Source organism: Pseudoliparis swirei, chromosome 10 (genome assembly GCF_029220125.1).
Source record: "Pseudoliparis swirei isolate HS2019 ecotype Mariana Trench chromosome 10, NWPU_hadal_v1, whole genome shotgun sequence".
Classification (NCBI taxonomy): Eukaryota; Metazoa; Chordata; class Actinopteri; order Perciformes; family Liparidae; genus Pseudoliparis; species Pseudoliparis swirei.
In genome coordinates this window covers 4,117,374-4,130,917 of record NC_079397.1, presented here as the reverse complement: position 1 = coordinate 4,130,917, position 13,544 = coordinate 4,117,374, and the positions used below count along the sequence as shown (strand labels likewise).

The 13,544-nt window shown below is 48.8% G+C and overlaps 1 protein-coding gene across 2 annotated transcripts in view; it reads right to left on the bottom strand.

The window, feature by feature from the left end:
* The window catches only part of apaf1 (apoptotic peptidase activating factor 1), a 33,296-nt gene that overhangs the window by 4,782 nt on the left and 14,970 nt on the right, over window positions 1-13,544 (bottom strand). For both annotated transcript variants that reach the window (XM_056425027.1, XM_056425028.1), the window contains exons 22-26: window positions 13,001-13,126; window positions 11,914-12,036; window positions 11,674-11,799; window positions 10,102-10,227; window positions 8,225-8,371 (exon numbers count right to left, since the gene is read on the bottom strand). In XM_056425027.1, the coding sequence (XP_056281002.1) occupies window positions 8,225-8,371; window positions 10,102-10,227; window positions 11,674-11,799; window positions 11,914-12,036; window positions 13,001-13,126 (648 nt within the window). The remainder of the gene's footprint in view (window positions 1-8,224; window positions 8,372-10,101; window positions 10,228-11,673; window positions 11,800-11,913; window positions 12,037-13,000; window positions 13,127-13,544) is intronic.

Here is a 13,544-nt window from a genome sequence, read left to right as displayed (position 1 = left end):
TGAGCTCCACAGGATCCTGACGGGACCTGGTCATTGAACCAATAGCGCACATGAAGTCCAGCTGTCTGCTCGCGGTGGTCTGGTCCAGAGTCTCGTGGTGGTCTGGTCCAGAGTCTCGTGGTGGTCTGGTCCAGAGTCTCGTGGTGGTCTGGTCCAGAGTCTCGCGGTGGTCTGGTCCAGAGTCTCGTCAAACAGAATGAAGAACGCACCGCAGCGTTGGTCTTCGGCGATGGCGATGAGCTCTTTGTTGCACAGTGCTGGATTTCCTCCGGTGACCTCCAGCCAGTGGTGTATAGTAACGAAGTAGAAGTACTTCGTTACTTTACTTAAGTAGTTTTTTTGGGTATCTGTACTTTATTTTACTACTTATATTTCTGTTTACTTTTACTTCACTACATTTTGCAATGAAAACTTGTACTTTTACTCCGATACATTTCCCCTGAAACAGTATCGTTACTCGTTACTACGGAAAAAAATAATCATGAGAAACATCGGGGCCTGTTGTGGAACACACCGCAGCGCACCTGAACGCAGCACGAGCACCAGGTTGGGGGTCAGTGGTCCTTGCCGCGTGTTTTCTCTTCCCAGTGATGCCCAGGATGCTAGCGAGCGAGCGGCTACAGATCCGACTCATTTCATGTGGAGCAGCAATGGAAGCTACTCGAACAACCACGGTGACCAAGATCAACGTCCGTGGCCATATTTGGGCGAACTCTTTTCTTTTGTCGGAGTGAAAGTTTCTTCCTACCGGATGAAGTGCCTCTTATGCCGACCGAAAGCTACGGAGATATTGGCCTTCAAAAACACACCAACCTCAGGAAACACATTGAGGTAAATTAAGATTAATCCCATGAGCCGCAACGTTAATGTTTAGTCATCATAAACCTGTTAAGATATCTAGCAGTGTTGTCCTCAGGATTGGAGTAAGTTATATCTTTGGCAGGAGGGGGGGAGGCAGGTGTCTGATTGTCCTACGCATGTTGTACGTTAGGCTAACGTTCGCTAGCTATCGTCAATTAAAGAGACAATTAGCGTGAGTGGAGCAGACGGATCTCTAGCGAGTTAATGAGCTGAAGAAGTGTTGACAGTTGTGATAATGTGTTGATTTGAGTCGTCTTAGCTATAATATAATGCTAATCATTACAGCATTATTATTATTATAATTATTTGTATTAATATTATAAGAGTGACGGTCCAGTAATGGCGACGATAGCCTATTGATTTGGGACTGTTGTTGTGTTTAACTACAGAGATACAAGTACATATTCACAAATCAACTCTGGATGCACGGACAGTGCATGAAACTAAATGTATAAACCTCAAATTAAAACAAACTATTTTGTACAAAACTTTAGGTTGGGGTCATGACATGTTAGGAAGTGTTATTAATTCTATCATGTCTGTAATACTCTCACTTTATTTCAGGAATGGACTACATCAAGCAGCACATGGAAGAACCCTCCCTGCAGCTATGTGATGCCACCAGGTCCAGTTCATCTGATGAAGAGGATTCTTCTTCGTCATCTCAAGCGCATGACAGCAGCAAACAGCTGGATGGAGACGTGGATCACGTTGACTTGCTGAAATGCTTCCCAACTGTGTGCTGCTGTCTGTGAAGCTAGACACACTCTACCTGCATCAGGGCCTGTGAAGCTAGACACACTCTACCTGCACCAGGGCCTGTGAAGCTAGACACACTCTACCTGCACCATCAGGGCCTGTGAAGCTAGACACACTCTACCTGCATCAGGGCCTGTGAAGCTAGACACACTCTACCTGCACCATCAGGGCCTGTGAAGCTAGACACACTCTACCTGCACCATCAGGGCCTGTGAAGCTAGACACACTCTACCTGCATCAGGGCCTGTGAAGCTAGACACACTCTACCTGCATCAGGGCCTGTGAAGCTAGACACACTCTACCTGCATCAGGGCCTGTGAAGCTAGACACACTCTACCTGCACCATCAGGGCCTGTGAAGCTAGACACACTCTACCTGCACCATCAGGGTCTGTGAAGCTAGACACACTCTACCTGCACCATCAGGGCCTGTGAAGCTAGACACACTCTACCTGCACCATCAGGGCCTGTGAAGCTAGACACACTCTACCTGCACCATCAGGGCCTGTGAAGCTAGACACACTCTACCTGCATCAGGGCCTGTGAAGCTAGACACACTCTACCTGCACCAGGGCCTGTGAAGCTAGACACACTCTACCTGCATCAGGGCCTGTGAAGCTAGACACACTCTACCTGCACCAGGGCCTGTGAAGCTAGACACACTCTACCTGCACCATCAGGGTCTGTGAAGCTAGACACACTCTACCTGCACCATCAGGGCCTGTGAAGCTAGACACACTCTACCTGCATCAGGGCCTGTGAAGCTAGACACACTCTACCTGCACCAGGGCCTGTGAAGCTAGACACACTCTACCTGCATCAGGGCCTGTGAAGCTAGACACACTCTACCTGCACCAGGGCCTGTGAAGCTAGACACACTCTACCTGCACCATCAGGGTCTGTGAAGCTAGACACACTCTACCTGCACCAGGGCATGTGAAGCTAGACACACTCTACCTGCACCATCAGGGCCTGTGAAGCTAGACACACTCTACCTGCACCACCAGGGCCTGTGAAGCTAGACACACTCTACCTGCACCAGGGCCTGTGAAGCTAGACACACTCTACCTGCATCAGGGTCTGTGAAGCTAGACACACTCTACCTGCACCAGGGTCTGTGAAGCTAGACACACTCTACCTGCACCAGGGTCTGTGAAGCTAGACACACTCTACCTGCATCAGGGTCTGTGAAGCTAGACACACTCTACCTGCACCACCAGGGTCTGTGAAGCTAGACACACTCTACCTGCATCAGGGTCTGTGAAGCTAGACACACTCTACCTGCATCAGGGTCTGTGAAGCTAGACACACTCTACCTGCACCAGGGTCTGTGAAGCTAGACACACTCTACCTGCACCAGGGTCTGTGAAGCTAGACACACTCTACCTGCATCAGGGTCTGTGAAGCTAGACACACTCTACCTGCACCAGGGCCTGTGAAGCTAGACACACTCTACCTGCACCAGGGTCTGTGAAGCTAGACACACTCTACCTGCATCAGGGTCTGTGAAGCTAGACACACTCTACCTGCATCAGGGCCTGTGAAGCTAGACACACTCTACCTGCATCAGGGCCTGTGAAGCTAGACACACTCTACCTGCATCAGGGTCTGTGAAGCTAGACACACTCTACCTGCACCAGGGTCTGTGAAGCTAGACACACTCTACCTGCATCAGGGCCTGTGAAGCTAGACACACTCTACCTGCACCAGGGCCTGTGAAGCTAGACACACTCTACCTGCACCAGGGTCTGTGAAGCTAGACACACTCTACCTGCACCAGGGCCTGTGAAGCTAGACACACTCTACCTGTATCAGGGCCTGTGAAGCTAGACACACTCTACCTGCACCATCAGGGCCTGTGAAGCTAGACACACTCTACCTGCACCAGGGCCTGTGAAGCTAGACACACTCTACCTGCACCATCAGGGCCTGTGAAGCTAGACACACTCTACCTGCACCATCAGGGCCTGTGAAGCTAGACACACTCTACCTGCATCAGGGCCTGTGAAGCTAGACACACTCTACCTGCATCATGTGAACATCTCTTCAGCATCGCAGGACTCGTCTTCAGCCCCAGAAGAGCGACACTGAAATCTGTCCATTTTGAAAATCAACTTCTTTTGAAGATGAACAATACATTTTTCACTTTAAAGTGATGATTCTGGTTGTTACTTTTGGTTCTGCTTTTTTCTGTGTTAATCGTGTTTTTATATTTTAGTAATTTCATAGTATTCATATATTGCTAAGTTCATATTAGCTCATACTCCTTGTTCATGGCGGCCACAGCACCCAAACAAATAAACTTCATAATTCTCAAAATTCTGACCCTTTGTTTTTTTTATTAACAGCATTTACTTTTACTTTTACTTTCAATACTTAAGTACATTTAATATCAGAAAATTACTTTTGATACTTAAGTACAAAAAAAATCAGATACTTTAATACTTTTACTCAAGTAGTATTCTCATAGGTGACTTTTACTTTTACTTGAGTAATTTTCCAGTCAAGTATCTTTACTTTTACTCAAGTATGACTTTTGGGTACTTTATACACCACTGCCTCCAGCGTTGTAGCGTTGACGTTGTTGCGGGCGGCGGAGCAGCAGCTAGCCCCGCGGGCTGCTGGCGGCCTTCGCTAGTCTCTGTGCTTCTTGCTCTTCACGTGAGATTCCACCGCTGGAAAGTCTCCCGACACATAACGCAGCTTCAGAAGCATTTCACCGACCGTGACCAGAAACACTCGTTCTTTTCAAGCCGTTGTTGAACTTGCATCCCCCATGTTTTCTAAACCAGCCGATGCTTCACGTTGTAGGGGATGGGACCGAATACGCGGGGCCCTTTAAGAGAAGGGGCGTGGCCCCGGTGACACCAGAGACACCGCAGAGCAACCGGAGCAAAATACGGACCTGGCGGAACAGATTGCCTCATATTCGTAATGACATGACACCCAAAAAAATTTAAGACCAATCCAATCTGAATTTAAGACAATTTAAGACTTTTTAAGGCCTTATTTTTAGGAAAAGCAATTTAAGACTTTTTAAGACTTTTTAAGGCCCCGCAGACACCCTGTGTGTGTGTGTAGGTATTTGTAGAGGCAGGTCTGGAGCGGCGCTGCGGGACGCTCACTTCTCAAAGACAGCGTGACGTGAGGGAAGCGCTGAAGGAAATAAAAAGTGCGGCGAGCGCGGCGGCGGCGTTCAGGTCGGCGTGCTCGTCGCCACGGAAACAGCGGTCATCAAACTGTGTTATTTCCATCCGCGGAGCAATTGGGAAGCGGGGGGGGCACAAATATGAAATATCAAATTAAAGTGGTGCGACTGGCCCGTAAACCAGCGAACAGACAACAGACCCACAGGTAGAGAGAGAGAAGGAGAGAGAGAGGAGAGAGAGAGCTGAAGTCTCCCCAGTCAGGAGGGAGAATGGAGACACATTCCCTTATGACTTAGATAATCTCATTATAGAAGAATCTCGACTGCTCGATACCGCTCCATCCCTCCTCCTCCTCCTCCTCCTCCTCCACCTCCTCCAAAGACTCTGGGAACTCGTTAGCCGCAAGGCCTCGTTAGAATGTGCTCAAAGAGGAGAACTCGTTCGGACGTGCTTAACGAGGAGGACTCATTCAGATGTGCTGAACGAGGAGGACTCGTTAGGACGTGCTTAACGAGGAGGACTCGTGAGGACGTGCTCAGAGGAGAGAGAGTGAAACACAGGAAGAGTCTTCTGGGAACTCGGAGAGACAAACAGAGTGAAGGCGAAGGAGGTGAGGAGGTGAAATTGTGTTTCTCCTCTTCCTCCTCCATCACATAAGTGATGTCTGACAACACACTGGAGGAGGAGGAGGAGGAGGAGGACATTCACTCCCGTGCATTGGGGGGGGGGGGTCATTGTGGAAATGGAGGTGAAGAAACAGTTTCACCAAAAAAACATTACATGATAAAAAAATAAAATGTGAATAATTCAAACTGAACTTCGACGTCCCTGAAGACTCTTCATCCGAAAGACCGGAGTCAAAATCTACAGCATGTTGCAGAACACTGGGTGTGAATTACTCTGGGCTGCTGGGCGCGTGTGTGTGTGTGTGTGGTCAGGATGAGCCTTTTCACACCAGCCGCCTCCCTCTTGGATCACGGCACTGTGACAGATTGTTGTCTCAGTCTTTTTTGTTAAGAGTGTGTGTGTGTGTGTGTGTGTGTGTGTGGAGGCCAGGTGTGAGACAGGTGCAGCATTTCCTGGCGCTGAAGGGGGGAGAGGCTGATGGGATGTAACAGACTTTCTCAAGAGGACACACACACACCCTGACACACACACACACACACACACACACACACACACACACACACACACACACACACACACACACACACACACACACACACACACACACACACACACACACACCCTGACACACACACACACACTTCTCTGCTCGCGGGCATTCAAGTTTATAATCTGACAAGCGAACGCCCCGCGCGTCGCATGTCGAGGTCACAGGAAGTGAGGACTCGGCGACAGGAAGCGAACGAGACGTTTAATTGGACATCGTGCTCAGGTGCCTCCGAGCAACGGGGGATTTGGACCGGCGCTCATCGGCCCGCTGCTTTTAATTACACTCACAACACGAGCGGGAGGAGAGAACAAGAGAGGCGGAGGAAAAGGAGATTAAGGCAGAAATACTGACAGACGAGTAAATAAAGAAAAATAAACTCGCAGCAGCTTCAGGATTAAAGTCTCAATAAACTCAAGGATATAAAAAGGATAAATTAAGGTAAATAAAGGTTCAATTAAAAATAAATTGTAATCATTGCGGTAATTAAACGTGATTAAATTGGTTTTTTTTTTGTGGCGGTTAATCACTAAAACAGATTTTCCACAGTCTTCAAATTACTTCATTTAATTTTGAAGAATTCCTTATAGAAAGTAAAAGTCCCTCGAGAACCTTTTTAAAGCGCTAAACAAATAAAATGTATTATTAATTATAAAGTCATGATAATGACGTTATCGACCTTTAAATAAAAGGATTCCTTCCCTCTAAAAGTGCATTATTGTGCTATTACACTCTATTATCATTATAATTGCCATTAAAATGACTCCAGGGGGAAACATTCTTCAGCCACTAAACGCTCTGCCATATTCCCTGTTGCCGGGCAGAAAGCTGAATCTGAAAATTACTGCAGAACGGGGACAAGGGTAATTAATATTGGAGCTGAAAAGAGGCTCAAACGCTCCGTTGAGCTCAGTCGATGAAGTAAAACTGCTTCGTTAATATATTAAAATATTATTTTATACAATTATCCGGTGAAAAGAATTTAAACTTTTACTTTATATTCAGGATTGGAGCCGAGATTCAGCCTCAATGATCCAAACGCAGATTTAATCCCGTCCCTGATCCCCGAGATGAGACGCCAGCCGGGGATCAACGCACCAAACACGACGACAGGAGGCTCCTCTGCTCCTCGTGAATATCCCCTCTTCATGTTTACGATGAGGAAGAGTTTCCCTCTTCATCGTCGCCCAGGACGACCAACCCGGAGCCGCGGGATGAAGAGGATTAGATCACACGTCTGTTTAAACACGGAGCAGCGCAGATTATTATGAACACGGATTATTATCTTCACCGCGCTGCAGGACGCCGTCACACGGGGAACACACACACACACATACTCTGAAGTACACACACTGGAGGTACACACACTCACTCTGGAGGTACACACACTCTGGAGGTACACACAGACACACACACTCACTCTGAGGTACACACACTCACTCTGGAGGTACACACACACACCCTGAGATACACACACTCTGGAGGTACACACACTCACATTCTGAGGAGGTACACACTCACACACACTCTGAGGTACACACACTCACACTCTGGAGGTACACACACTCACACACACTCTGAGGTACACACACTCACACTCTGAAGTACACACACTCTAAAATATATATTATAAAACCCGGTATAAGAGGTAAAATAAATACACGAGTCATGAAGAACGGGCTGATGTTGAGGCTTTCTGTCGTGATCACGGCATGAAACGACTTCCTGGAACACAGCGGTCGAAAAAACACACACACACACACACACACACACGCAGCATCAGACGTGATCTGAGATCTAGAGCCTCGCTGATCAGAACCACTGGAGGATTACATCACCGCCAGAACACAGCCAATCAGAGCCCAGCTGAGGCCGTCCGCTCTGTGAACCCACCTCCTGTACAAGTGAAGGTAATAAAGAAAGAGCTGCTACACACACACACACACACACACACACAATATTCGAGTCACGTCACACACACACACATTGATTTCACCCCCTCAGGAATCGAGTGTTTTCATATAAATCTGCAACGCCCGACGAGTCACTGCAACAATGGAGCCCGGCGGTGGCGTGTGTGTGTGTGTGTGTGTGTGTCATATTCACACACACACACCTCACTCCGCTCTGCCTCTCACATACACACCGGTGCATCGTCGAAAGACAAAAATGTGTACGTGGGCAGGAAGAGGACCGCTGCATTTGCGTGGTTCTGGAGGCGGGGCTTCCTGCGGGCCAATCAAACCTCCCCACCACCACGCAGCCTCGGGGGCGTAACCCACCTTGACGTAGCCGCCGGTGGAGACCAGGAGGGCGTCGTCGGGGGAGAAGTGCAGGTCGGTCAGCCAGCCCCCGTGGAGCGAGTCCATGCCGTCCCGACCCTCGCGGGAGCAGATCCTCAGCAGGGCGCCGTCCTCGGCGCTCCAGAGCTGCGACGGGACATCAAATGAAATGCATGAAGTCGTAAAAGTCGACGTCACTCAAAAAAAAACATGCAAGTTTTTACGGTTTTAAAGCCATAAGTTTTTTGTTTTGGATTCAGAAAACTTTATTATTATGTTTCGAATCGACATGAAACACGACCAGGAATAAACTAAATTAGAAGATTCTCCCAAAAACGTGATCACCAGGAAGATAAATCGAAATAAATGTCAGTAAAAATAGAAAATCTGGCGTTCGGTAAAATAAATGAATCACTTCCTGTCACACGGTCGTCTCATATGCCGTCGTACGGCGTTTTCGTTATGTGAAAACGGGGCGGTAAAAGAGATGACATCATAACCCGCCGACTCCTTTCAAGGAGGTTCTCTGGCATCTCTAAACCCCGCCTCCTCCTCCCCCCGTGAGAAGGTCACGTGACCAGCGCTAAACACCATCGGAGCCCACAAGTCTCTTTTTTCCCCGTAAATTTCTTAACAAAAAAACAAAAAAAGTTGAAGATGAAACCCCACAAAAATGACCCACAATGCACCTGGCCGTGCGATTTGCATGGTGTCGTTTGTTTTTTGTGCAGCCCGTTATGCAACCGTTCGCCCGCGCGCCGCGTGCGTCCGACGACGACACATCACACGCATGCGGCTCTATATTTAACGCTCGCCGATGCCTTTTGTTTTGCGGAGTGACTCACGTTGGTTTCCATGGAAACAGGCGGTGAGATCTCAGCGCGCCGCCGGTTTATGTAATCGGAGCCGATTGGATTCGGACCAGTTTTCCCGGGGAGGCCACCAGGGGGCGCTGACCCCACGTCTCACTCTACTTTACCGCCTCCGTCAGTCAAACAGTTCATTTACTGTGTGTGTAGTGTGTGTGTGTGTCTGTGTGTGTGAGTGTAGTGTGTGTCTGTGTACAAGTGCTGCAGAATTTTTTTTAAACACCTTAGGCATCATATTTGGCAGCCCGAGTCCTCTCCTCCTCCCTCATCTCCTCCACCCCCCACCTTTCTGTCTCTTCATCACTTCCTCATACAACCTGCACCCCCTCCGTCTGAGATGAAGCCCCGCCTCCTTCCTCTCATCTTTCATCTCCGGGGGCTGTGCAGCATCACGGGGCGTTAGGAAGAACTTTTATCTAAGCGAGCGATGAGGCGTGATCACCGGAATAAATCTTCACTGATTAATTTTTGCATGTTGCAAATTAGACGGTTTTCATACCAGCAACACGCCAACACGCCAAGAGGACATACGAGGCTCCTTACGACCTCATTACGCTCAGACGTCCTGCTGACCCTTTACTTTTCCTCCGTTTCGCCCGTTTGCACCGACGCCCCCGGAGCCGAGGTTGATTTCCCACAATGCAACAGTAGGAGCCTGAGTCAGCAGCCGACAGTACGACGAATGAACCGGTCAGAGAATGAGAATCACGCGTAGGGCACGGCAGTCAAAGTTAGCCCCGCCTCCTCCAACAGCACCAGAGATCCACACTTTTTGGTGCCGTGTGCACCATTTTCTGAGCTTCCTATTGGATGTGAACTTACAATCTGGCACCTTCTGGCTTGAAAAGAAAAAAAATGCGATAGAGCAGTGGTTCTCAAACTGCGGGGCGTGGCCCTCTAGTGGCGCGCCAAGGTATTACACGGGGAAATGCAGATTTTCTTTATTTCAAGAAGTAATAATAAACTTTATCGTAATAAAGTGATTGAAAACTGATGTCGGACACGCACCCGAATCTCTCCGTTGTCGTCCCCCGTCGCCAGGCGCCGGTTGTCCCAGGAGAACCGGCAGCTCCGCACGCAGTCCTGGTGGCCGCTCAGGGTATGGACACACAGCCAGGAATCACAGCGCCACAGCTGGGGGCAGAAGCGACGGCGTTGGACAGGGGTCACACACATGACCAATGGACAGGGGTCACACACATGACCAATGGGCAGGGGTCACACACATGACCAATGGACAGGGGTCACACACATGACCAATGGACAGGGTTCACACACATGTGGACCAATGGACAGGGGTCACACACATGTGGACCAATGGACAGGGGTCACACACATGTGGACCAATGGACAGGGGTCACACACACATGGGGACCAATGGGCGTCCAGGACTTTAAACCAAATTTACAAGAGCAAACATTTTGTGAAATCTCGGTGTAAACATGAAAAAGTGAGAAAATGTCGTATTTAAACCAACAAAGAGAATTCCAAAGCATACAGTAAATAACCTTAAATGACTCAAATGAATGAGAGATAATAGTTTAGATTAAAAGAATAAACATTTATGTATTTTCGGTTGCGGTGCGTTCACTTGCAGCGGGAAAAATGTGCTCGTATTTTGAGCGTCATTCTTTTAAAAGCATATTAATTATTTAAAGCGTAAATAAACATGTGAATAAAACACATTTCCATGACTTTTCCAAAACTTTGGGTATTTTTTTTCCCAGGCCTGGAAATAACCATTTAAAAATTCCATGACTTTTCCAGGTTTTCCATGACGTAGGAACCCTGATGCCGTCGGATGCTGTGACTCAGTGATGAACACACCTGAGGGCAACAGGTAGTAACGAGGGGTGTTTCTCTCTGCAGGCGTCCCCTTGAAGAGGTCTGATGGAGGTGAAGAGGAGCTCATCAGCTCTGCGTCAGAATGATGACCTCTCTCTCTCTCTCTCTCTTTACTTTCCCTCTCTCGTCCATTGTTCCCTTTCTACTCCTCCATCCTCCCTTCCTTCCTTCCTTACCTCCCCGATCACATCCTGTGCCGCACAGAAAATAACACGGCTCATAATTAGACACTTCATTTGGCTGCTAACTACGTCTGCACACGCAGGCCCATTTATTGTGAAGGTCAGGAGAGAGAGAGAGAGAGCGAGAGAGAGACAGAAAAAGAGAGAGAGAGGAGGTGGTGAGCAGAATCTTTTTGTGGCGCTCCAGAAAGACACTCATGGCTGAGCCTTCTGGTCTGACCTCGAGACGTTGTGTGTTTGTATGTGTGTGTATGTATATGTGTGTTTGTATATTTGTGTGTGTTTGTGCATATGAACACACACACACACACACACACACACACACACACACACACACACACACACACACACACACACACACACACACACACACACACACACACACACACACACACCTCACCGCCCTAGTGGAGGCCCCGGATATCACCACGGCAACGAGGACGCTCTGCGAGTAATGAGCTGGGACCGCGGGTGTGTCATCGGTCACGTCGCAAACAGATATGTCTCATCCCGTGACTGTGTGTGTGTATGTGTGTGTGTGTGTGTGTTGAACCTTTGCAGTCTTGTCCGCGGAGGTGGTGGCGAAGAGGCGAGCGTCCGGCGAGACGTCACAGGACAGGATGGCGCCCCGGTGAGCCTCGACGTCCTGCAGCTTCTCCCCGCTCGCCGTGTCCCACATCTCACGGGGGAGGAAGCCAGAGACCACTTTCAATACGGCGATTTCATTTGTGTGTGTGTGGTTGTGTGTGTGTGTGTGTGTGGTTGTGTGTGTGTGTGTGTGTGCGTGTCTTACCATGACGGTGCCATCGAAGGACCAGGACAGCAGTCTGGCGTCGTTGGCGAGCAGCGAGAAGCGTCGGACCTGCTCCTTGTGGCCCTGCAGCACTCGGCACTCGCCGCTCTGCCACCTCCACACCTGCAGGGGGCGACAGAGAGACATTAACACGTCTTTTAGCCAATGACTAGGCGAAAAGAACGAGAAAAACAAAACTATGACGGGACGTAAAAGCACGGGCAAAGATATTTCCAGTGCTCTCAAAAAACACCCCGCCAAAATAAAAGTGAAGCAGAAGAAAACACATTCCAATAAGGAGGCAGATCAACGTATGAAAGACACTTTGTGCCATTCTTTGTGTCAATATTTAGATATTCTCTCTCTCACTGATCACATCCCTGCTTAGTTCAACCGAGCTTAAAGAAGGTGGGGGCGGAACAGACAGATCAATCAATCAATCGATCGATCGATCAGGCCCACAAGTTGCACCTTTCTCTCTCCCTCTGCATAGAATCCATTATCGGCCCCCAAAGGGTCAGACGCGTTTCCGTCTCCATGGCGACCGCACGGCGCTCCGAGAGCTTTCCCGAATAAGTGGACGGCCTCGAGAATAGCGATGGAGCGGGAAGAGGCCGCATGAATATGGAGCAACGTGTCGGAGAGAGGGAGAGGGAGAGAGAGAGAGAGAGAGAGAGAGATGGATGGAAGAGCTGCAGAGGATGGTCTGTCAGCAAAAAAGAAAAGATGAAGGAGGAGGAGAGGAAATGAGCAACAGAGCGTGAACAATGGGGTTGACGGATCATAACGGCCTGAAACACACACACACACATATAGACCCCCCCACACACACACAGACCCACACACATAGACCCCCCCCCACACACACACACGCAGAAGAGTGAGGAAAAGATGCGAAGAGGCAGACGGAGAAGCTGGTGGAGGGTCAAAGGTCGGGGGAAGTGGAAGCACCAGAGATTAGGCAAGAAAAGAAAAGGTGAGGACGATGAGGGAGGTAAACACCAGCAACCCCCCTCCCCAAAAGAAAATCAGAAAAGGAGAGGAAGAAGGGAGCGCCAGTGGGAGGAGAGAGGAGTCGAGCCTGTACCCTCAAGGTGGCGTCCTCGGAGGACGTGATCAGGGTCTCCCCGCTCCGGCTGAACCGGCAGTGCAGAACCGTCCTGGTGTGACCCGGCAGCACGGCGAGCCGCTCCCCGGAGGGCAGCGCCAACACCTGGGGAGGAAGAGGAGGGACATCAGCGCCACACACACACACACACACACGAGGATCCAGATCAGCAGTTCTAGTGCTCGGCGAGGCTGTTAATGCTCGCAGGGATTTTAATTTGAGGGAATAAAAGCAACAAACATGACGTGATGAAGATGATGAGATTCATCCCGAGGGAAACGTGAGTTTGGCCATCCATCAAAAAGTTTAAGATATGCCACTAAAAACACATAAAATAAAATTGTACAGAAACCTCATTAGTCTGTACAATAATGTTATATTATATATATAGAGATATTTCAGTCTTTAAAAGTAATTTGCAGAAAATACTGAAGGACATGAATGTACAGAAGATGAGTGAGTATATATACGCACACACACATAAATAAATATTTGTATATAAATAAATATATATACAAAAAGA